Source organism: Anomaloglossus baeobatrachus, chromosome 1, assembly GCF_048569485.1.
Source record: "Anomaloglossus baeobatrachus isolate aAnoBae1 chromosome 1, aAnoBae1.hap1, whole genome shotgun sequence".
Lineage (NCBI taxonomy): Eukaryota > Metazoa > Chordata > Amphibia > Anura > Aromobatidae > Anomaloglossus > Anomaloglossus baeobatrachus.
The window spans coordinates 166665024-166690341 of NC_134353.1; the positions used below are offsets into that span (position 1 = coordinate 166665024).

A 25318-nucleotide genomic window follows, 5' to 3' on the forward strand; every position below is an offset into this window, starting at 1 on the left:
TAACACACAAACAAAATACTATATCTATATTTCCTAGAATAAAAAAAAAATATTAACTTGACATTTCATACAATTATTCCATGGATACATTGCTTCAGGCATATTCAGTGTCAGTGACTCAGGTGTTGTTTTGTTTTTGAAAAGGACAAGTCTGGAGCAGAGTTCACCTAAGCTCCTTAGACAAGAACTTCTCTGACCTATAACTTCAATCAGTAATTTATACATCGTGCATCTTTTGCTTAGTCTTTAAGGTGATGTTTACTAAAGAGTTTGACTGGAACATAACTGTTTAGAAATCTATTTTATTTGGTATCCTGCACAAATATATTTTTTAAATAGCATAGTTTGGACATACTGGCGTTATATTAGGAAAAGTATGACGATAACAAGCAACCAACGTCATATGCAGATGGTGTTCTGTAGTGGTGCAAACTGATATTCTGTGTTATGCCTAGGATTGGGCCAGAGCGGTAATGCATGGACATGGATTTCTTTAACTTTTTACTGCTCTAACAGGTGAGGAGCCACCTCTCCTCACCCCATCATCACAATTTCTGCAGTATCTGCATCCTAAGAACACAAGATAATCAAGCTACTCTCTTGGCTGCGGGTTAGAGGCAAAATCAGGAACAGTTTTTGTTTAAGTCCAGCAGGTTAATTTTATCTTCATAAACCTCCGGGAACAAGACAACAAACCAGCCTTCTAATCACTTTTGCCGCAAGTTGAATGGCGTAAAAAATAAATAAAACTGATTCTTGACCGGCTGTTGATTTGTTCATTCTCCCTCACAAAGATCTTGGTAAGTTTCTGCTCACATTTAGCTTGCACTCTATGCTGAGAGCTTACATCAGGTGTTTCATGCACTCTCCCCCATCCCTCTGCTATATATACATCTTTTGGATATTTTTATACTTATTTTTCAATAAAGTGGAATTTTTTAACCATGGAATTTGATGCTGGATCCAACCCTTTCTCTAACTATGACTGAATACAGCCTGGCCTTCTGAAGGATCACAAACACGCCTAGTCCTTCTGCACAGAGCTACATGGTAAACTGGAGTTTCTTCTATATTTCCCTGTAAATCCCTGAAATATGTGATTCAGACAGAACCCCCAACGGAACATTTACTATAATGAGGCAGATGGAAACACTTTGTAATACTATTGTATGTTTTGAGGATTTCGATAGCGTTAGGGCAATGACAGCCAGAGACGAGTTTGTGGTACAAGATGTTTATGATATGTAACCACAGTAGATACACAACGGAAATACACAGTATAACAAACACATGAAAATACCTTTCCGAAACGGAGCGAAGGGGATTCCCGGGGCCACGCACCGGACTCCCCCAGGGAGACCACCAGAGCGAACCCCTATACAGGGACTGTCCGGCAATCAACCCCGGAAGGCCTAAATGCGCCGCAGCCGGGACACAAGGGGCAAGCGGTAAAGTCCAGAAGTGTCCGTACGGGATGAAAGTCCAGAATGGTTATGAACCGGAAGAAACCGGGCAGACGTGCTGACCAAAGACGGCAGACGGAGTCCGGGCACAGTTTGAAGAAACCGGGTGTGGTCCAGAGTCGGTCGGTAGATTTTCAGGAGGATCCAAAGGTAATCAAGTAGCAGCAGCAGCAAAGCAGGAGCACACAGCAAGCAGTATACTCAGGCACTGGACTAGGCTTAGAGGCGGCCTTTTAAGCAGCTGGACAGGAAGTAGGGCAACAGAACATAAAACTCCATGTTAACCGAGGGCAAGCTCTTTCAAAAGAGGACTGGAAAACCCGGAAACCTGACATTACTCCCCCCCCCAGAAACGGCCTCAGGACGGGTCAGGGCCCGGCTTGTCCGGGTACCGTCGATGAAACTGAGCGATCTTCCGGGGTGCTCGAATGTTACCCACCGGTTCCCAGGAATCGTCCTCGGGGGCGTACCCCTGCCAACGTACCAGATACTGAAGCCGACGACGATGGAGCCGGGAGTCAATAATGTCCCCAACCACGAACTGCTCCTCGCCGTCGACCATCACAGGCGGAGGAGGAGGCACGACACGACCATGAAACGTATTGGGAGAGACGGATTTGAGGAGAGAAACATGAAAGACCGGGTGTACCTTTAGATGGTGCGGTAACCGTAGCCGACAGGCCAAAGGGCTCACGATCCCGGTGATCTTGAACGGACCGATGAATTTTTGTCCCAGCTTCTGCGAAGGGACACCCAATCTCAGGTTCTTGGTGGATAACCATACAGAGTCCCCTACCTTATACATGGGTGCCGGTTTCCGGTGAGCATCTGCCGACCTCTTGTAACGCTCCTGAGCTGTAGCCACAGTGTCCTTCAGAACCTCCAGATTTTGTCGTAGCTCTGTCAATCTGTCCTCCACCGCAGGCACTGAGACCGCAACCGGTGACCTAGGCAAAATAGTCGGATGGTAACCCAAGTTAGCAAAGAAGGGCGTTACCTTAGTGGAGCTGCTCTGAGTGTTGTTATACGAGAACTCCGCCAACGGAAGCATCTTCAACCAATCGTCCTGCAGATGGCTGACATAACAGCGAAGGTATTGTTCCAGGGTTTGATTGGTCCGTTCGGTTTGCCCATTTGTCTGAGGATGGTATGCAGAAGACAAACAGACATCAATCTGGAGTGCCGTACAAAACCCCTTCCAGAACCTAGACGTGAACTGCACGCCCCGGTCAGAGATGATCTCGTCTGGTACCCCATGCAATCGGAATACGTTCTGGATAACCAGATCCACTGTCTCTGCGGCTGAGGGAAGACCGGCACACGGAATAAAGTGAGCAGCTTTAGTCAACCGATCCACCACCACTAAAATGGTATTGTGACCGCCTGAGACGGGCAACTCCACAATAAAATCCATTGAGATAGACCCCCAAGGGCGAGATGGCACGGGTAACGGTTGGAGGAGTCCTGTAGGAGCCACACGAGGGACCTTGCACCGGGCACAAACCACACATGAGTGGACATAGTCCTTTACGTCCTTTAAACAGGTAGGCCACCAGAAAAAACGGTTCAGAAATTCCTGCGTCTTCTGTACCCCCCTATGACCAGCCAACACGGAGTCATGGACCAACTTGAGAACCCGAAGTCTTACGGCCTCCGGGACATAAATGCGTCGCTCTCTCAACCACACACCATTCCGAAGAACAAGAGTTACATCATTCGGGGGGGCAGCAAGAAATACGTCACCATCATAGGCCAGCTTGATGTCCTTCCACAAGTCCTGGTCCTGGATTACTCCAACGAAATTGGCATCCGATAACACGGTCTGAGACGGGGTTCCAGGCACGGAGTCCACGGCGTGGATTCGGGACAAGGCATCGGCTTTCCCATTACGTGAACCTGGACGGTATGTAACGACAAAATTGAACTGGTTAAGGAATAGGCTCCAACGGGCTTGCCGTGGAGACAGGCACCTGGCAGACTTAAGAAATTCCAGATTACGATGATCTGTGAGTACTATCACTTGCTGCGCGGCTCCCTGTAAGTGGTGTCTCCATTCCTTGAAAGCGGAAATAATCGCTAACAATTCTTTGTCCGCAATGTCATAGTTCCTTTCTGCAGGGGACAACCGGCGGGAAAAGAAAGCACACGGATGTAAGAGACTCTTGTCCCCAGTCCTTTGAGAAAGGATGGCCCCTAATGCGTAGTCGGAAGCGTCGACTTCCACGATAAAGGGAAGTGCGGGATTCGGATGTACCAATATAGGCGCTGAGGTAAAACAAACCTTGAGACGATGGAAGGCTTCCTGGGCCTGGGCGGACCACACAAACTTCTGTCCTTTCTTGGTTAACAGAGTGATGGGACGAACGATCTCTGAAAAATTACGAATAAAACGTCGGTAAAAGTTGGCAAAACCGACAAAGCGTTGTACCTCTTTGATGTTTCCCGGTTCCGGCCAGTCTAGAATTGCTTGTATTTTGCCAGACTCCATGTTCAGTCCCTGAGGAGAGATGACATAACCTAAGAATTGTATTTGTGAGCAATGGAATTCGCATTTCTCCAGTTGATGTACAGGTGGTTTTCCCTCAGCCGGGTAAGTACGGTCTTGACGTGCTCCTGGTGTTCCTGTAGGGAATCAGAAAAGATTAGGATATCGTCCAGATAAATCACCATGAATTGGTCCATGATATCCCTAAAAATATCGTTAACTAGATGTTGGAAAGCCGCGGGAGCGTTACAAAGTCCAAAAGGCATCACTAGGTACTCAAAATGTCCATACCGACATCGGAACGCGGTCTTCCACTCGTCTCCGGGACGTATGCGGAGTAGATTGTATGCCCCACGGAGGTCCAATTTGGTGAATATTTTTGCCTGTTGGACCCTCTCCAATAGCTCAGGAATCAATGGTAACGGATACCGGTTCCGGATGGTTATTTTATTCAGTTCCCGGTAGTCAATACAGGGTCTTAGAGTCCCCTCTTTCTTTTTCACAAAAAAGATGGGTGCCCCTGCTGGTGAGGTAGACGGACGAATAAATCCCTTAGCTAGACTTTCATCAATGTAGTTTTTTAGTGCTTCTAGCTCAGGTGCCGCCAACGGGTAGACATGACCAAACGGGATCTCCGCCCCTGGGAGTAAGTCTATGGGGCAATCATACGGTCTATGCGGGGGAAGCCGATCGGCTTTTCTTTTGTCGCATATGTCCGTAAAGTCATTATACACCGGGGGTAGAACAGGTACCTGTACAGTGCCCTCCGCATTCGGTATTACTGGAACCGGAACAGTTGGACTAATGGTCGGAATACTCTGCGGTGGGAAGGATATTTCCTTAGTTTCCCAATCGATGACCGGATTTGTAGACCGTAGCCACGGAATACCTAAAATAAATCGGAAAATGAGGAGAAGAAATTAGCATGAAAACAAGGGTCTCCTGCTGACCTGGCTTCATGACGCATTCTAGCGGTACGGTTTCCCGATCAACTGGTCCAGAGATTAACGGAGATCCGTCTACCGTCTCCATGGTAACCGGTGAGGCTCTTTGCTGAGTCCGGATACCGTGTTTCCTGGCAAAAGAGGAGTCCATGAAATTTCCCCCTGCCCCAGAATCTATCATTGCAGAGGTAGGTATTAGCTGTCCCTCCCACCGGATCTGAATGGGGAGCGAGCAATGGGTATATTTCCCTTCCGAGTCCTTCGGTGAGGTTGACATTACAGTCAAGGGAAATACCGCATCCAAGTGTCCACTTGCCTCAGAGATATCGGACTCTGCGTCCGTGTTGTCACACTCTGCCATGGCTGCCAATACCTTATTTGGGCGATTCGGACGTTTCGGGCAGTCGATCAAGAAATGGTCCGATTGACCGCAATAGAAACACAAACGCTCACGGAGCCGGTGTTCGCGACGTTCATTGGTCTCTCGCTTTTGCAGAGAGTCCACTTGCATAGGAACGTCCTCGGCCTCCCGTGGCGTCCTGAGAGCGGGTTCTCTGGAAGGAAATGCAAAGTTGTTTACACGGTTTACAGCTGCCCATTTTTCCTGTCTACGTTCCGTCAAGCGGGTATCAATACGCACACAGTGCTGGAGAAACAGTTCAAAATCCCCTGGAGATTCAGAACGAGCTAACTCGTCCTTGATGGTACCGGACAACCCCTTTCTGAAAACAGACAATAATGCATTGTTTCCCCAGTCGGTGTCTACCACTAACCTCTTAAATTCAGTGGCGTATTCAACGACAGAACGCTTTCCCTGACGTAAGGAAAGGAGAGCCGATTCAGCGGTAGCACGGCGATTCGGATCAAACATCTGTGCCATTGCGGTCAGAAAATCATCTAGGTGATTTAAACGAATGTCCCGGTTCTCTATCATAGGATTAGCCCAAGCCAGTGCTCGTGAGGTTAATAACATAATTATACATAACACTTTGGACCGGTCAGAACGGTAATAATCGGCATGTACATCAAAAAACAGTATACATTGGTTCACAAATCCACGAAACTGACTACGGTCACCATTGAAACGGAATGGGGGTAACCTAGGCATACCGGCAGCTGATACGGACGTAGTGGGGCCGGCTTCCTGAGCCTCCACTCTGACTTGCAAGTCCTGTATAGCCGGACCCAGTACCTGGTGATCATGGCCCAGCTGTGCCTCCACATCTCTAAGTTTAGTCTGCACCACCTCCATCTCCTGCTGCAAGGAGTTAATCATAGAAAAGAGCTGATCTACTCCTCGTGTCTCAGTCATTGCCCCAGCGAAATCCTCTTATGGCCTGAGTATAATGTAATACTATTGTATGTTTTGAGGATTTCGATAGCGTTAGGGCAATGACAGCCAGAGACGAGTTTGTGGTACAAGATGTTTATGATATGTAACCACGGTAGATACACAACGGAAATACACAGTATAACAAACACATGAAAATACCTTTCCGAAACGGAGCGAAGGGGATTCCCGGGGCCACGCACCGGACTCCCCCAGGGAGACCACCAGAGCGAACCCCTATACAGGGACTGTCCGGCAATCAACCCCGGAAGGCCTAAATGCGCCGCAGCCGGGACACAAGGGGCAAGCGGTAAAGTCCAGAAGTGTCCGTACGGGATGAAAGTCCAGAATGGTTATGAACCGGAAGAAACCGGGCAGACGTGCTGACCAAAGACGGCAGACGGAGTCCGGGCACAGTTTGAAGAAACCGGGTGTGGTCCAGAGTCGGTCGGTAGATTTTCAGGAGGATCCAAAGGTAATCAAGTAGCAGCAGCAGCAAAGCAGGAGCACACAGCAAGCAGTATACTCAGGCACTGGACTAGGCTTAGAGGCGGCCTTTTAAGCAGCTGGACAGGAAGTAGGGCAACAGAACATAAAACTCCATGTTAACCGAGGGCAAGCTCTTTCAAAAGAGGACTGGAAAACCCGGAAACCTGACACACTTTGGACTTGCTTTAGCCTATGATAAAGCTGTGACCATCTTTTTTTTTCATTAATATGCAGTCAACCACCTCTTTTGTGCACATGCTAAAAGCCAGACACCACAGTCCACAGTATCTTTGCTTCCTCATTAGTGAATGGATCCATTGGGGATTTCATCTGAATCAGGTATTTTGTAGATTTAGATGGAAACACAGATGCAAGTGCTTATTGTGTAGAGCACAGGTTAATTGTGAACTGATCCAAAAATGTTGTGTATTTCAAAATTTCACCAATAGAAGCTTCTACTCAACCCACAAAAAATAAGTCCCCACTCAGGTTTGTCATCTGTTAACAGAAATATAGCGGCTTTCCGCATTACTAAAAGCACAAAGACTCTGGATACACGCTATGGCTCCATCCACGTTTGTAATTTCTGTAGTGAGAATTGCCCACTGAATTTACAGGGTGCAAGTCTCCAAAAGCTCAAGCAGATTTCCATTTTCACTCTGCAACATCCATTGCTGCTTGTCTCTGGTAAACAACCATGGAGTCAAAATCATCACTACACCCATAGATGAAATCAAGGTGTTCCAAACTTGGGTAACTTGAGTAAGGCTTTTGTTCTTTTTGCACTTAGGGGCTCTATATATGGAGGTTGCAAACTATTCTAGAAACTTTACGCTCCAAGAGTCAAATAGCGCTCTTTTGCTCTTGAGTCTCGCCATGTGGCCAAATGGTTTTGTACAGTTTTAAATGGGATATGGTCACATTCACAAGAAATTGTGTGACAATTATGAGGTAATTTTTCTCTCTTTCACTTTGTGAAAATGTAGAATCTGGGGCTAAAACAACATTTCAGTTGTAAAAATTTAATTTTTTTTTCCACTGCACAATGGTTTACTATTTTGTGAAAGATATGTGATGTCAATATCCACAGTGCACCCCTATATGATTTCATGAAGAGATATAGTCTGTAAAATGAAGTCACTTATGGTGGGGTTCTGCTATTCTAATACCTCAGGGACTCTGCCAATGTGACAAGTCACCTGCAAATCATAGCAGTCAAATCTTCACTTTAATATGATATTCTTTCCTTTCTGAGCTTTGCAATGTGCCTGAAAATTAATTTCCGACCACATATGGGGTATTGCCGTACACAGAGAAAATTGCGTAATAAATTTTGTGATCCATTTTTTCCTGTTACCCTTGTGAAAATTACAAATTAAAAAAAAAAATGTTTCATTTTCACAGTCCAATATTATAAAATTCTGTGAAGCTCCAATGGGTTCAAGATGCTCCCCACACACCTAGATACATTTTTTGAAAGGTGTAGTTTCAAAAATGGTGTGACTTTTAAGGGTTTCTGCTGTTTTGGCACCTTGGCAGCTATCCAAATGAGCATAGCGTCCGCAATCTATTCCAGACAATTTTGCACTGCAAAGATCAAATAGCGCTCCTTACCTTCCAAGCCCTGCTGTGTGCCCAAAGAAAAAGTTTCTGATCACATATCGGGTATCCCTGAGAATGTTCACAAGAAAATATGTGGTCAATTTTCCCATGTTACCTTTATGATAATGAAAAATGTTGGGTTTCAACAACATTTTTGTGGAAAAAATATCATTTTAAATTTTTAAGGCCCATTGTTTTAAAATTCTGTGAAGCACTTGCTTGTTTAAGATGCTCTCTACACCTCTAGATAAATTCCTTAAGGGGTGTAGTTTCTAAAATGTTGTCACTTGTGCAGGGTTTCCACTGGTTTGGCTCATCAGGGCCTCTGCAAAAGTGACATGGCTTCTGCTATCTACAGTATTCCAGCCAATTTTTTGCTCCAAAAGTGAAATGGTGCATCTTCCCTTCTGAGCACTGCAAAGCGCCAAAACAGTATTTTTACACCATATATGGGGTATCGCTGTACTCAGGATAAATTTCACAATATATTGTATGGTCAATTTTCTCCTGTTACCCTTGTGAAAATGCAAAATTTGGGGCTAAAGCAACATTTTTGTGGGGTAATAGTAACATGTTCCTTCCATGTTGCTTTAGTTTCTATGAAGCACCTAAAAGGTTAATAAATCTCTTAAATGTGGTTTTGATCTATTTGAGAGTTCCAGTTTTTTAAATGCTGTCACATTTGGGTATGTTCTGTCACATAGGTCACTTCAAGTCACTTGAAATGTGATGTAGTCCCTAAAAAAAAATTGGTTTTGTAAATTTTGTTGGAAGATGAGAAATTGCTGATAAACGTTAAACTCTTCTAACTTCCTAACAAAAAGAAAAATGATGTTTCAAAAATGGTGCTGATGTAAAATAGATATGTGGCAAATGTTATTTATTAACTATTTTATGTGGTATAATTACGTGGCTTAGGGACAAAAAAGTGTGAAATTTTCAAACTTTTCAACAAATTTTTGACATTTTCATTTTCTGTGAGTATGTATGGGGGGTAATCCTTATTTTTGTGTTCTAACTTTTACATTTATGTAATTTCTTGCCCTCACTGTTGATTAAATGTATTTTTGCCTGGCACTTTTATTGATTACTTGTCTTGCGTGTAAGGGTTTCTAGCCAGCCGCTCTGGTCACCAGTGACCAGAAAATTTATTGCAACCCTTCTTGGTGGGGCTTATGGTTACTTTGTAGTTTCATCGTTTTCAAATTTCAAGAAAACACAAGTCAATTATTATATTTGCTTTGGCAACAGTTGCCTGGCACTAATGTTGAATTTTCTGTCCATCCATATACCCAAGATTTTTTCAATGACAGTTTTACCCAGCTCTTTACCATCTAGTACATAATGGTACATTTTGTTTCATCCTAATACATGATCTTACATTTACACTCTACATTCAACCTCAATTGTAATTTCTCGACCCAAACCTCCAACCTATATAAATCCCGATATTAAATTATCCTCCTCTGGGATGACTACCTTGCAGAGTTTAGTATTATCTGCAAATATTGACCTTTAATTCAAATGCCCTCTACAAAATCATTAATAAATATGTTAAAAAGAAGAGGGCCTAATACTGACCCCTGAGGTAACACTCTATTAACTGAGTGAATTCCATGAATCATCACCCTTCGTTTCCTATTGCTGAGCCAGCTGTTAACCCAATTACTCATATTTTCCCATAGTCCGTTTGTTTTCATTTTATGTGCCAACATTTTATGGGTGGCCCCGTGGGAGATCAGAAGACCACGCAGTTTGAGGATGGCCATGCAGGAGTGCAGGGAACGGAGATGCAGCATGAGAGTGACCGTGCAGGAGAACAGGAGACCAAAGAGGTAATGGCGTCAGTGTCCCTGCTGGGTAGGGGGAGAAGAGAACATAGAGGCATATGCACGTACCAGTACGCAGGCAAATATAGATTTAGGGGTGCCGGTGCTACACTCTGCATGGGAACTCTGCAGCTCCTTTAGGGTTACCTCTGGTCTCTATGCTGCCCCTCTGATTAATTCTCTCCTTGCTCAGGCTGCAAGGTTTGGTGGGTGGCCTTCTCTTGGCAGGTTTGTTGTGGTACCATGTTTTTTCCATTTGATGATAATGGCTTTGATGATCGGAGATTGCGATATTTTGTAGAACCCAAACCTGACTTCTCAAAACCTTTGTCTCTAACTTATTTGGAGAGCTCCTTGGCCTTCATGGTGTTTTGTTAGTGGTGCCTCTTGCTTAATGATGTTGCAGCCTCTGTGGCCTTTCATAAAATGTGTGTATATACTGAAGATCATGTAACACTTAGATTGCACACAGTTGGACTTCTTCTCACTAACGTGACTTTAAAAGGTAATTACTTGTGTGACGCCCTGGACCCCAGGGGTCACAGGTCACAACACTCATCACATACATCCCCACACTAGAAAGGTACCGTCAGTCAACCACAAAGACCTGATTGCCTCCCTCAGTGTTAGACAGGCACACCAGGTGGGCGGAGTCAGGTGGATAGACACGCCCCCCGAGGAGTCTGCTGGCCTGAGGCAGGAAAACAGTGAGCAGTTCAGAAAACAGTTCAGTGCAGGACAGTGGAGTGGAGAGTGAGTCCAAAACAGTCAGGCAGGCAGACGGCAGTGACCGCCTGCAGGAGACCGGGATCATGACCAGCGGAACCGTAAGGGACCGGGACAGGGTAGTGGCCCGCCGGAACCGAACAGGGGAGCTAACAGGATACCGGAGCACCAGGCAGGGTACTCAGACCCCGAACTAGGCTATATGCCACCACCATAGTCGAATTAACTGATTGCGGTCTGGACCACAGGGGTTCATTCCCACCAAAGTCCCGTTTGACGGCAAAAGCCCGACCCGTCCAGATAGTAGTCACCGCCAAAGGCCAGAGATCCAAGGGCCAGCGCCTGCGGGCAAAAGAGTTCCTCCGACATCTATACGCCTGGGAGCGGACTACCAATGCTCAGGCACAGTGGTCAAACTACAACATAGGTGCAGGAGAAAGGTGGACATTGCCAACCCGACTAGGAAGCTGCAGCCGGCTGCGGGCCCCGTTCATACCTTCGTTTGGTTTACCAGTGACTCTGTGTGGTTTAATCGTGAGTACACCTGTGCCATCAGGCACCGCACCGCAACACTGCGCCCTTCACCCCGGCCCTCGCACCACCGGGCCCCGGGACCAACATCCCCTACCCACGGAGGGGTCAACACCTAGCTGCACCACTACACCGCTCCTGGGAGTCCCCATACCTTCACCGCAGCGGTGGTGCCCACCATCACCACAACCCGTGGGTGGCATCACGAACAATCATCCCGAAACCAAATACCCGCATTCCCCATGTGCAACGCCAACCCCCCTTGCAGAGCGATGTGACCCCCGGGTCCGTGAGAAGCTCGAGCCACCACCCGTAGAACGCGAGCACGGATCCGAGCAGCTTGGCGGCCGCAGCCAAGGCCACGGGCGGTATACTTGCACTAGAATTTTTTTGGGTTTCATAGCAAAAGGGGTGAATACATATGCACATGACAATTTTTATATATTTTATCCCAGAAATTTAATTTTTGCCTATATTTTGCTCACTTCGTTTCCCCAACGTAAGGCCCCATTACACGCAACGACATCGCTAACGAGATGTTGTTGGGGGTCATGGAATTCGTGACGCACATCCGTCCTCGTTAGAGACGTTGTTGTGTGCGACACCAACGAACGACCGTTAACGATGGAAAATACTCACCTAATCGTCCATCGTTGACACGTCGTTCCTTTTCAAAAAATTGTTGCTGGTTCAGGACGCAGGTTGTTCGTCGTTCCTGGGGCAGCACACATCGCTGTGTGTGACACCTCGGGAACATCGAACTACAGCTTACCTGTGGCCGCCGGCAATGCGGAAGGAAGGAGGTGGGTGGAATGTTCGGCCCGCTCATCTCCACCCCTGCACTTCTATTGGGCGGCCGCTTAATGACGCCGCTGTGATGCCGCAAAAAACGTCCCCTTAGAAAAGAGGCGGTTCGCCGGCAACAGCGACGTCGCTCAGTAGGTAAGTCTGTGTGACGGGTTCGAGCGATGTTGTGTGTCACGGGCAGCGATTTGCCCATGACGCACAACCGACGGGGACGGGTGCTTTCACCAGCGACATCGCTAGCGATGTCGCTGCGTGTAAAGCCCCCTTTAGCCTATTCAGTGCTGATGCATCACACTCAGATCGGATTACAAAAATATTTAAACACAGGTTATAATGTAACAAAATAATAGGTAAAAAGCTAAGGGGCTGAATACTTTTGCAAGGCACTTTAATATGTGGTTGTTCACTACTGTTTCAGGCACACTGTAGGACTCAAGAGCGAAAATGCACCTTGTATCATTTGGAAAGCAGAATTTAGCGGGATAGTTTGAAGTTATCATTTGTAGAGCACAAAAAAATAAAAGTGACCCCATTTTAGAAACTAGACTCCTAAAATATGAATTAATCAATAGGTGCAGATGTAGGAGGTAGTCACACCCTCCTCCCCCTACTCTTCTATGCTATCTGTCTGTGTTGTGAAGATAATGTGCGCTGTCCAGCTATCCTCTCTAAGGTCACATCCACTTAGTGTACAGTGTTTCTTGTACTTTGCTGCCATCTACTGGCCATTGTTATAATATGTTTTCATGTATTGTAACTGTAATTTCCCATGATGCCTCTCTGTCTGCAACTCCTCCTGTCTTTTCCTCACATCCTTTCTTTCTGGTCAGTGCCATCTTGGCAGCACGTGCATCAGTACTGCAGAGATTATTCTCATGTTACAGTACTTCTGTCTTCATTTCCTCCATCTTGTCTCAATCATTGTTCCCTTCATCTTCACTCACTTCCTACCTTATCAAACCAAGGTACTGTCAATAAATAAGTTGCAGTTCAACCATTGCATCATCCTTTTGGATTTACCACATGCAGCTGGTCAGGCATGGAGGAAAGGATAGCGAGCAGCCTATCTACTATTGCTTGCATAAAGATCTGTGTTTTAATTCTTTAGACATCCTCTCAATCATGTGCATCGGTGGCAGAATATAATGTGTTTTAGGTACCTAGTATACTGTTCATGTAGCTGTTGACACCACCTAGCAGTCAGGCAATAGCAGCGGTGGATTAGCTGTCAGATAAGATAGGGGAGGAGTAACAGATAGCCAGTAAGTTGGTTAGGCTACTTTCACATCAGCATTTTTTTGCCTGTAGGCAAAAAAACGCAAACCACATATGACCGGATCCTGTGGATTGAATGTGCAACCGCAATTGTTATTTTACCGGATCCTGGATGCAGCGGGACGCAGAATTTATCGGTCGGCACTGGATTCAGCTGACTTCTGACCTCACAGCCCGCAGACGCTGTGATGGATGCAGGTTAACAGCAGTCACTGCCTGCTGCCGATCACATGTGACCATGTATGGGCTGTGTGGTCAGGAGTTCAGCTGAGTTCAGATCAGCTGACTCCAGTGTCGGTCAAATACTTGTTCTGTGTCCCGCTGCATCCATTGCAGAGTGTAAGGGCTGTGAGGTCAGCTGAGTTCAGATCAACGGACTCCAGTGGCGGCCAAACTCAGGTGACCTCACAGCCCGCACACGCGATGGATGCAGGGTGACACAGAACAAGTAATCGTCCGACACTGGAGTCAGCTGATCTGATTACTTGTTCTGCTGGCTGTGTAGTGAGGAGTAGGGATGAGTGAGCAGCAAAATGCTCGATGGGCGAAGCCCATGTCTATTTTTTTATTTTTAATTCATTGAAGAATAAAAAAAACAAACCCAAGTACATAACCCTAACTGTAGGGTTAGGGGTAAAAAAACAATGCATTGGCTCCCACTGCATTCTCTATTGCGAAGGGTAACCTAGGCAGCTACTGGCTGCTAACCCCCACCGCTTGGTGTTACCTTCACTGGCAATGGAAAATCCAGGGAAGCCTTTTTTTTATGTTAGTGTACCTGGCAGAGATTTCCCCCCTGCTTTCAACTTTCAAGCATGGCATTGCCCCCCAGTGATGAGAACGCCATTGTGGATCCCAGAACCACTGGGGTGCCACACACGTGTTTCTGTTTATGCTCCCTTTCTGTTGTTTTGTTTTGGTGGGAAGGTTTGGGGATCTCCATCCTGGTCTGTTCCCTGGGTTATGGGTGTGGTGGGGACATAGTCACCAGGACAGGAGGCAGAGTCTGGTGGCTCAGATGTTGCTACCATCCAGCATAATTCCGGGTAAAGGGAAACCCTAGGGCTCCCCATTAGCTTGAGGGTAAGCACAGGGCCCCCCCTCGTCTTGCCATCTCTCCTTATATCATCACGGGCCGTGACCTTGTGTAGTTCCAATACACAAAAAGGAAATAAATATGTATAGCAAAACATGGGTAATTGCAATAATTTTTTGGGAGAAATATTTAATTTTCTGAAACAATTTCAAGGGTGCCAACAGTTTCAGTCATGACTGTATACCAGGATGAGAGATATATATACCAGCATGGGGGACATATATACCAGAAGGGGCGAGGATGGGGGACATATATACCAGAAGGGGCGAGGATGGGGGACATATATACCAGAAGGGGCGAGGATGGGGGGCAGATAAATCAGAAGGGGCTGAGGATGGGGCACATATATACCCTCTCTCACTTGTAAAGCGCAATGGAATAAATGGCGCTATAATAATAAATAATAATAATAATATATACCAGGATGGTATAAAAAGTTTGTACTTGAGAATCATTGATAACTTTTCTTTCTGAAGAGATTTCGGTCAATTACTTGATCTTTATACACATCAATTTCTATTCAATGAGATCAATATCAATGTAAACAGCAAATAAACATTTAAGCTTTCTAATATTATTATTTAGGGAGGTGTTTTTGTCTCCAAATGTATGATTAGCAATAGTGGACACTGTTGTTAGTGATGTCTCTCCTCTTCTGGGGGTAGAGCAATATCACTAATATAGTAGAAGGGTTGGGGACGCATATGAGTACATATGGTCCTGACTACCAGGGAAAGGAAGATGGTGTCTTCTGAACTAGAAGGGTCTCTGTGAGACGCCTTTCAGGATTTTTTTCAACTATAAAGGGAAAAGCACATTTTCTAAATATTTTCCACTACAGCAATAAATAACAGCATATAAAATATTAGTTCACAGAACAGCTGTCTGGAGAATGTTCCATACAAGTCTTAATGAATTCATCACGGACCCTCTCGTAATGTGATCATGGATAGATTGTCTTCTAAACGGTTTTGTGGAACCTAGAGCTTCTCTGCTGCTTTGTGCTCCAATGTGACCAGATCACGAATACTGCGCCTAGTGCAGGCAATATCCATTATTTTCTATCTGCCTCCCATGTACATAATGGAGGGTATTCAGCGGGAAATACTGTATATCAAGGATGCTTTTTTTTTCTCCTTCCTGCTAAAAACAAGCAAGAGCGTTGTTGGGAATTATACCGCCACCTGAGAAATGTTCTAGATTGCCCGAGATGCGAGGGCTTGTCACTCAGACACAGACACAAGCCGCAGTTCTCAGACTGCAGATTGTGATTTGCATTTCAAATCAGACTGCCAGGCTTCCAAAATCTCCCTCAAAATGGCACTGCCACTACATATCCATCCCTGTGGTGTGCAGACAAAGGAATCCGTCCTTTCATTCCCAATGTGCCTGCCAGCGCCGTATATATGGAATACGTGTGCCAGCCTCCATCTGTATCCCTGTGACATCATGTTTGTGTTTCACACCTATTATTCCCATCACTGTGCATTGCAAACCCAGGGCTGTAAATAGCATCAAGATCAATAAAAGCAACACATAGAAGCAGCAAAGCATGTAATTTGTAATGGGTCTAATTGGGAGAACAGCCCCTACTGCAGCAGACAGAGCCCACAGACATTTGGGCTTTTCCACTTTGCCAGCGAGTAGGGGGTATTTGCAGTTGGTGGTCTGTTTTCTGTGTGAGCTACGCCCCTTCATCTGTTCTCACTGCAGCCTGTTCCCAATTTCAGGCTCCGAATACTCAGAATACAACCCTTAGCTTCAAGGCTGTATGTGCAATTGTATCTTCAGACAGGAACACTGAGCCTCTCCTGTTACCTTCCCATATATAACTGAATGAGAGGCACTTCCAGTACCTGCCTGTGCTGGTGTACAATGGGAAGCTTTCAGCAGAGAAATTGATAATCTTCATGGCAGAGTAATTTGAATGAAATTCCACTTGACAGGCTGTCTCCAAGCAAAAGCCAGGCAGTGAGGAGTGTGCAGCTCACAAGGCTTGCTCAGCTGTAGGTGCACAGCCACTTACACACTGTAGCTTCAGCTCATTACAGCTCTTCATTAGTTTCTTCCCAGCCAGAGAGAGAGGTGGACATGGAGGAAAACATGGAAGAAGGACAGACACAGAAAGGTAATGTGTTTATGTGATTACTACACATCCTCTCGCCTTGCGATATGTGCTGCCAGGATTAGCAAATTCCTCGTATTCCTTTTTTTCTGCAATGTGTATGTTCTTGGCAATGCAGGCACAATCCTTCATGGCTATGTAACGAAGGCTGAGGGGACGGCTGGGAACCTGTTCCCATCTGAAGACCACTAATCTTCATTTTTTTTTTTTTTTAGCCTTTCACGCTTGCCTTGCTGGGAAAAATTAGGACCTCAGAGTGAACTGTGCAACAGACACTGACAATATGTATAGTTAGCCTAGGCTCACAAAGAAGTCAATGTAGCCATTAATTCCATGATTCAATGGAGCACAAGAATTGGGATAAAGATTTACATAGAGCTAGAGGGGTGAACACCATTAGTCTCTGTTCTTCGCCATGGGAATGGTACTGTACATATGTGTGGTACTGTACATATGTGTGGTACTGTACATATGTGTGGTACTGTACATATTTATCTATCGTGTCACTATACCTTAAAGCTGCATTATTACATTGCTGTTGTATCGCCGTCCTGTATGTTTGTTTACTGCTATGATCAACAATCCGAGACACGAGATCCAGTTCTGCAGAATTGGCGTTATTGTCGAATAATCTGCTTTGCAGATTTTATTTTTGCCTTTTAAATGATTATATTTAGTAGCTGATAGAGCGCGTGGGGGAATTATGCAAACCGGTCGGTGGGTTTTTATTTGCCACATCTTTCATCTGTGTTGTTGCACTCTCTCATTAGACCTGACCTACTTACGCTAAATGAATCCTGTTTTTTTTTTATGCTGACTTGTTTTTCTGTGTCTTTGTGTGTGAAATTAGAGGAATCCTTGCTTATGATAACCTGCTTTCAGCAGGTGTTTTGCAATATGTGAAGATTTCATTCATCAGATTTCACCATGGTTATTTGAAGAACCAAGATGATTATTAGTTTTTAAGGTGATCAATGCATTTTAATTAAAAAAGAAGAAGGCAATGAGAATATTTTCAATATATATATATATATATATATAATATATATATAATCTCAGACACCATGATGCTTCAGGCAAAGCAGTCGAGGTTTTTTTTTTTTGGGGGTGGCGGGGGGTGGGCATGTTGACGTATTGTTTACTTGTTATATGTAAGATTTTCAAATCCCATGGTTAAATTTAATATGTCATCAATGATCCCAAAATGTCACCATCAACACGATGGCTTTGGTATATTTGTTTTTCTGTATTTTATGTAACAGTGTTTGTATTTTGATCATTACATTTTGTATACCTACAGTAGTATACTGTCAATAGGAATATTTTACGCTTTTACCATTTCAGCCTATTCGTCTCATTTTGCTAAATATTAGCTTGTAGAATGGATAACATTAAGGCTTTGTCTTTTACACTTTGTATATCCTCCATTGCCTAAAATGCAAAGAACGAAGATTTACAGATCTTGATATTTCTGCAACACTGACATCCTGTGGTAGATGTGCAGTTGTGAAGAGTCACCGAAGTTTATGAGACACTAATTGTTCACAATTTAATGCCTCCGGTCTCTGATTTGTCACTAGTCCCTAGTCAGTGCATCTTGGTTGAACCCACATTAAAGGGCATAAGGCCTGAGCGGGTGGGCGATGACCCCACATTAATAAGGATATGAACATATTACTCTGCATCATCTCCGTTATTGATGGTGGTGACCTGTGCCGTTATTTGGGATTTATGCTCTTATTATATTACTCACCAATGTTGCCATTCTACAGTCCTTCACTACCAATCAGATTTTTACATATCTAACAAATAAGTATGAATCTAATTTATTAAATGAGAATTTTAAAATAAGAACTATTTCTTGTAGCATTATCATAGTGGGGTTGCCATCTTGACTTACAAAAAAAATCACGGACAGATAATTTTTATGGACACATTGGAAAACTATAACTTTTTTTGCAAGATAAGAAATATTCCTTTTGTAGATAGTTGTGTGGCTAAACTTTTGGGTTTGTTTCCAGAATAAGTTGCCATGTGTGTGTACATGAGAGAGATCAGATTTTGGGCCAATGTATGACTTGTACCCTGCATTTTAGGCAGGGCTGTGGAGTCGGAGTCGGAGTCGTGGAGTCGGAGTCGGAGTCGGAGCTCATTTTGGTGGAGTCGGAGTCGGAGTCGGTATAAAATGCACCGACTCCGACTCCTAAAATATATAATAAATTGGGGACAGGAGTGCAATGCAGAATGTGCTGAATATTTTACTAAATAATAACATTTAGTATAATGCTTATATTTAAGTGAAACATTTATTGTAGTACAATGTGAACATCAGACATTTAATTGTTTTTATGATACAATAATCAAGATATTTGGATAGAACATAAAATATATTTATTGGAATACAACTTTAGAACACAAAAAACTGTAATAAATTGTAAATATGTAATACACTATGTAATATACAGTAGATTACATATATATCTTGTGTGTGTATATACACTGTATATATATATATATACACACACACAAGATATATATGTAATCTACTGTATATTACATAGTGTATTACATATTTACAATTTATTACAGTTTTGTGTGTTCTAAAGTTGTATTCCAATAAATATATTTTATGTTCTATCCAAATATCTTGATTATTGTATCATAAAAATTATTAAATGTCTGATGTTCACATACACATATTCATGTACTACAATAAATTTTTCACCTAACTATAAGCAATATATGTAGGAGCCGGAGTCGGAGTCGGAGTCGGAGCCGGAGTCGGAGTCGGTGCAAGAGAATTTGAGGAGTCGGAGTCGGAGTCGGAGTCGAAGGTTTGGCTTACCGACTCCACAGCCCTGATTTTAGGCAGTGTTCCCTACTGTAGGTTTTCTTTCTAATTCCCGTGTATATTTTTCCTAAGCTCCATTCACTCCATCCAGTCTCCACCATGATGTCTCCATACAGGTCACACATAGACACATGAGTGAGCCCTACCATGCTCAGGTGCTCAGTACTCGTAAAGACAGATTAGTTGGATGGTCAAATGGCTGTGACTCTAGTACTTGAGTATCCGAGTATAATGGAAGTCAATGGAGACTCGAATATTTTTCCGGAAGATGCTTGGATGGATGCGACTCGAGAACCTGATTATAATGGAAGTCAATGGGTGACTCAAGCATTTTTCCAGAAGATGCTCAGATGGGCGCGACTCGAGTACCCAATTATAATGGAAGTCAACAGGGTACTTAAGCATTTTTCCAGAATATGCTCTGATTGGTGTGACTCGAGTGCCCGAGTATTTTGGAGGTCAACAGGGGTCTCGAGCATTTTTCCGGAAGATGGTCAGATGGGTGCGACTCAAGTACCCGAGTATAATGCAAGTTAATGGGGGACACAAGCATTTTTCCAGAAGATGCCTGGATGGGCACGACTTGAGTACCTGAGCATAATAGAAGTCAATGGAGGACTCGCGCATTTTTCCCAGAAGATTTCCTGGAAAAATGCTTGAGTCCACTATTGTCTTCCATTATACTCGCTACTCGAGTTGCATCCATCTAAGCATCCAACTGCTTATGAATACCAAGCATTTGAGCATGGTAGTGCTCACTCATCACTACTGTTCAGTAAAGATGAGCAAACCTTCAGAGGATCGGTTCGCTGGCAGCAAACGAGCCTAGCTCCACAGCCTCGAGCTTGACCCAAACCCCGGATCAAGTCACTGATTGGCAGTTTGATTCTCCTCCCACATAAATCCAGCCATAAGCAGAATACTTCTGGGGGAAGGTGAACGGGAATTTTCAAACTTTTTCTTTTTTTGTTGCACACTGCATCTGAGCACGCTGTTGTTATCCCCCCGTATGAGCCGTTCAAACACTACAAGCGGCTCGCACAGGGCTGAGCACCAAATGTACCCAAGCACAGCGAGGCTCCCACAAGTTTTGTTCAGCATCCACTCCTCGAAACTTGATTTTTAAATTTGGTGTTTAGTTCGAAAACTGAACCTCAGGTTCGCTCATCTCTACTGGTCAGTGCAGCTTTGAATCCAGCTCTCAGATGAGCTAAACACTAGAAAGCAGCAGCACCAACTCGGTGTGTCTCTCTCCATTGACTTCTATGGTCAGCAGCTTACCTCGGTGTACAGACTTCTTGTTTTGATGGCAAGGAGGAGGAGATGAAGAAGGTTTTTAATTGGCGAAAGTTGCATTTTGTATCAAGAAATGCTTTGCAAAGCTTCCTATCTTTGCTTGTAGTATTTATTTATGAAGAAAAGAAAAATGTTACATGAATTAACCCTGTAATTAGAGATGAGCGGACCTGTGGAAGTTCGGTTCGGCAGGTGTAGCCAGACTTTTGAAAAGGTTTCTTTTGGGACTCGAACTTGACCTGAACCCCAATGGAAGTCACTAATTGGGCAGTTCATGTCTCCACCCACATGCAGCCGTCCATAAACAGAACATTTCCATGGGTGGGTTTTTTCTTTTATTTTTTGGTGCACACTACATCAGATCATGCTGTTGTTACCCCCAGTAAGAGCCATTCATAGACTGCAAGTGGCTCACAATGGGTTGAGCACCGAGCGTACCCGAGCACAGTGATGTTCGCGCAATTATTTTGTATACGTAAATCATCCAAACTCAGAACCCAAACTTTGTTTTTTTGGTAAAGTCTGTGTTCAGAATGAACGCCGAACCTCCTGGTTCACTCACCTTTACCTGTAACTTAGACCGGATATGTAAGTCATAAACAATGCTTGTGTCGCGGGCGGGGAGGGCGCTGCGCTCACCACGCTTGGGTCCGGTGCTGCTGCTGATCGGTGGCTCAAGCGGTGGGCCGGATCCGGGGACTCGAGCGGCGCTCCTCGCCCGTGAGTGAAAGGGGTGGTTTGTTGGTGTTTGGGATGTCGGTTTGTGATGCCACCCACGGTATGTGGTGAAGTTGGGACACCACCACTGCTCGGTACGGGGATCCCGGGAGCGATGACAGGGAGCAGCTGGGATGGTTCTCTCCCCTCCGTGGGTATCAGGAATTTTGGTGGTCCCGGGGCCCGATGATGGTGACTGGGAGGTGGATGGCAGGAGTTGGGGAGGTGCAGGGTCGCGGGGGCAGCGCAGTGTCAGACGGCACGGTGGTACTCACTCAGCCAGTAACGTACACGGAGTCTCTGGTAAAACAAACGGCTGGATGGACGGGTCCCACAGGCGGTTGCGGTGTTTTTCCCCTGACCCCAGGTTGGTAGTGTAAGTCCTTTCCTGCACCTTCTTGTACGCTCCTCCTGCGCTCCGGTTTCCAGCTGGCTCCCCGGTTCGGTACCGGACGGGCCACCACCCTGTCCCGGCTACCTACGGTTCCACCAGGTCGGTCTTCCCGGCCCCTGCAGACGGCCACTACCGTCTGCCTGACTTGCTACAAGAGGGTCCTAGGCTCTAACCTAGGCCCCTGTCTGCTTCTGCCTCTCTGCACACCTCCTCAACCTTCCTCTGCCTGGACTTGTCTGCGTTGTTTCCTGCCTCAGACCAGCTAGACTCCTCGGTGGGCGTGTCCATCTGCCTGACTCCGCCCACCTGGTATGTTTGTTTGAACCCGAGGGAGGAAATCAGGTCTCACTGGAGATGACTGCTGTGACCTGCTGGGGGTGTGTGTGTGTGTGTGTTGTTACCTGTGGCCCCTGGCTAGTCCAGGGCGCCACACTTGCCCTTCACAATTTTCCTTTAGTATTAGCTGCTTGGCTGCTTTTTACCTCTGCTCTTTTAGAACACAGATATGATAATTTATGAAAATGTATAAGCTGCAAGAGTTTGAGGTAGTCTGATATGAGTGGGCTATGCATGTCATGTTATCCATAGCTACTTCAGGGACATATTTTTTTCTTTGCATTCTTTTTCATACTTCCTAAATTAAACGATAATGCAGCTAACTATCAGGCATATTATTGCCAAATAATCCGCACCATTCCCATCCATTGTTATATCATGTGCTTGCTGGCTACCTGAACATATAGTGTCTTCTGTGTGGCCCAAAAGAAGTCCCTTCTATGCTTCGATTTGGGACTCTAAGGGTAGGTTCATGTTCTCAACCCCAAAAAAAGGTTCAATTTTCATCCAGAAAAGAGGGATTGATTTTTTTTTTTATTTTTTTTTCTCTGTATGCAATCCATTAATTCACAGCAGCAGCTATTAATCAATTTCAGGACAATTTACAGTTTCCTATGTTACAGAAATTGCAATATATCCGTAAAAATTGGATGTTATACTGTGGAATCCGTTTTTGTAATGGCACCCATAGACTTCAATAGATGAGTCTCATCCGATTTATGGAGGAAAATCCTACATGATGCAATTTTTTTTTCACACACCGACGCTGTCAGTGAAAAGAATTGGTCATCTCCACCTCCTCATAAAATAACATTGGCCAAGTGCTGTTCATTTATTTATTTATTTTTAACGGATACCACTCAGTCCAAAAATACGGCGGTGTGAATCTGGCCCAATAGCAATGCATAGAAATGCTGGCATCCAGTTGGCTAACTGCTAAACTGCGTACGCTAAATGTATATTATTTTTAATAATGAAACTTATGGGTGACAAATGATGCCCAAAAATATATATGCTGACGGCATTCTGTAAAAATAAATACACAAAATGTATACGTTCTGTTCAACACATAAACCTATGGGCCCAGGATGAGTGAAGAATGACATCTGTTGAGGCATCTGTTAGACTTTTTTTTCATGTTTCTGTTTTTTTTTATGTTCACGCACCAAATATCTAGGGATATGTCAGGTTAAGAAAGGACACACATGTACTTATGATGTATAATGTTGACGATCGTTAAAATAAATTTGTCCACCAATCTAACATGCATGATTTATTACAATGGAAAACATTGGTGTCCTGGACCTTCACCGCAATTCTTTACGTTGAAAATGTAAATCAGTCGCCAGCATTTATCTGCTCAAGTAGATGAGTGAAAGTCTTTGCTGCAAATGATGCACATCAGGAACTTGAGATTTGCTTCTTATGGAGCAGCAAGAGGTAATGATTTCATACCTGGACATACGGTATGTTGTAGAGGTGACTTTAGCTCTATAGGAAACCAGTACTCTTGTGTTCCGTAAAAGATTCACTAAGTTATTGAATCCTTTACCTGTAAAAACAGAATTGGTTGGAAGTTCTCAGAACCCATCAATGGACTTGAAATTCCCCGATAACGACATCCAATTCACAACACATCACTGAAAAAGAGGTAATACTTATTAATGCATAGTTAAAATACCACTGCGGTATGCAGAAAGGCCCCACTGGCATACAATGGCAGTAGCACAGGTGCATAATACTGATGAACAACCACTCACACAGCTGTCATGCATTGCAGATGAGTGATGGTATAGTTTCACGTCTTATGTATAGTGTCTGTCACACAGTAAGGCTGGAGTCACACTTGCAAGTAAATCACATCGCAACACCTGGCACGGCCGCACTCAGTCCTGACAGGAGCAGTTGGCTGCATGTATTTCTATGCAGCTGAGCTGCTCCTGTCCGGAGAGGGCGCCCATGCTGGGTCACGCGATGCGAGTTATGCGTGAGTCACTTGCAAGTGTGACTCCGTCTTGAGATAGTATTCACATGTCCAGTAATCATCCTTTTAGACTGGATCCAGCAGAGATCCATTGGCAAAAAAGTTGTGTTTCTATGGTAAACTGGTCCGTAAACTGCTGTTTAGCCATCTGTCATTCAGGTTCCATTTTTTGTTTACTGGATCCCTTTCAAATGGAAGATAAATAGCAATATGTTATCCATAGACTCCCATGTTAACTAATTGCAGCTGGATCTGTCTTTTTATGTAAAAAGTTGTCCGTATGACTTTTTTGCCAATGGATTGCTGGATCCATTCTAAAGGTCAGTTGAGTTGGACATGTAACCTTAGGCTTATGTGTCGAGCTCAGTCCCATACTATTAGATCAGGTGTGCCGTCCACCACCTATGTAAATATATCCTATTTCTCTCCACCAACACTAAAGCGCTTTGCTTCATCCTACCAATTTGAATAAATACTTGGGGTATTAGTTAATATTTTGGCCAAAATATACAAGCTTGCAACCCTCGTCAAGGATCATCAATGTCGGGCAAGCCCTTATGGTAAAATGAATAGTAATTGACCCAAAGGGACATCGATGGACGCGCTGTATCTGTTGTGCCCTACTTCATGATTGGCCGGAATCATGTTGTGACATTGTTGACGAAGAGCTTGGGCATTGGTAAGTGGCAAAGCCACATGAGTCAGGCAAGGTCGGCAAGTAGGAAAACCAGTGTCTTCTGAGCGAGGTGAATGAACAGTATGAGAATGTGTGGCAGGGCAGAGACCATGTAAGATTGGATTGTCTTCAGAGGTACAGATGAGAGAGTGCCAAAGGCAGCTACATTCACACTCAGCTGGGTAGAAGGAATCTCTGGTAGGACAAGCAAACCCCCTATAAACCAATAGTGCAAATAGACTTACCAGTTTGTTGAGGTCCGCATGTGTTCAGGAGACTCGAGGACTGAGCTCTCTTTACACTAAGCATATGGCAGCCATGGAACACAACTGACATGTCTTTAATGGCAGCAATCAGAGCAT

At 44.5% G+C, this 25318-nt stretch overlaps 1 protein-coding gene across 2 annotated transcripts in view; it reads left to right on the forward strand.

Moving 5' to 3' along the window:
* GPM6A (glycoprotein M6A) overlaps positions 1 to 25318 on the forward strand; it is a 456037-nt gene that overhangs the window by 180090 nt on the left and 250629 nt on the right. Inside the window, exon 1 of one of the 2 annotated variants that reach the window (XM_075347192.1) lies at positions 16253 to 16705. The exons of the other annotated variant lie outside the window; for it this stretch is intronic. Within the exon in view, the coding sequence (XP_075203307.1) occupies positions 16669 to 16705 (37 nt within the window). The 5' untranslated portion in view covers positions 16253 to 16668. Of the gene's footprint in view, positions 1 to 16252; positions 16706 to 25318 lie in introns of those variants that run through there. 2 annotated transcript variants of the gene reach the window in all.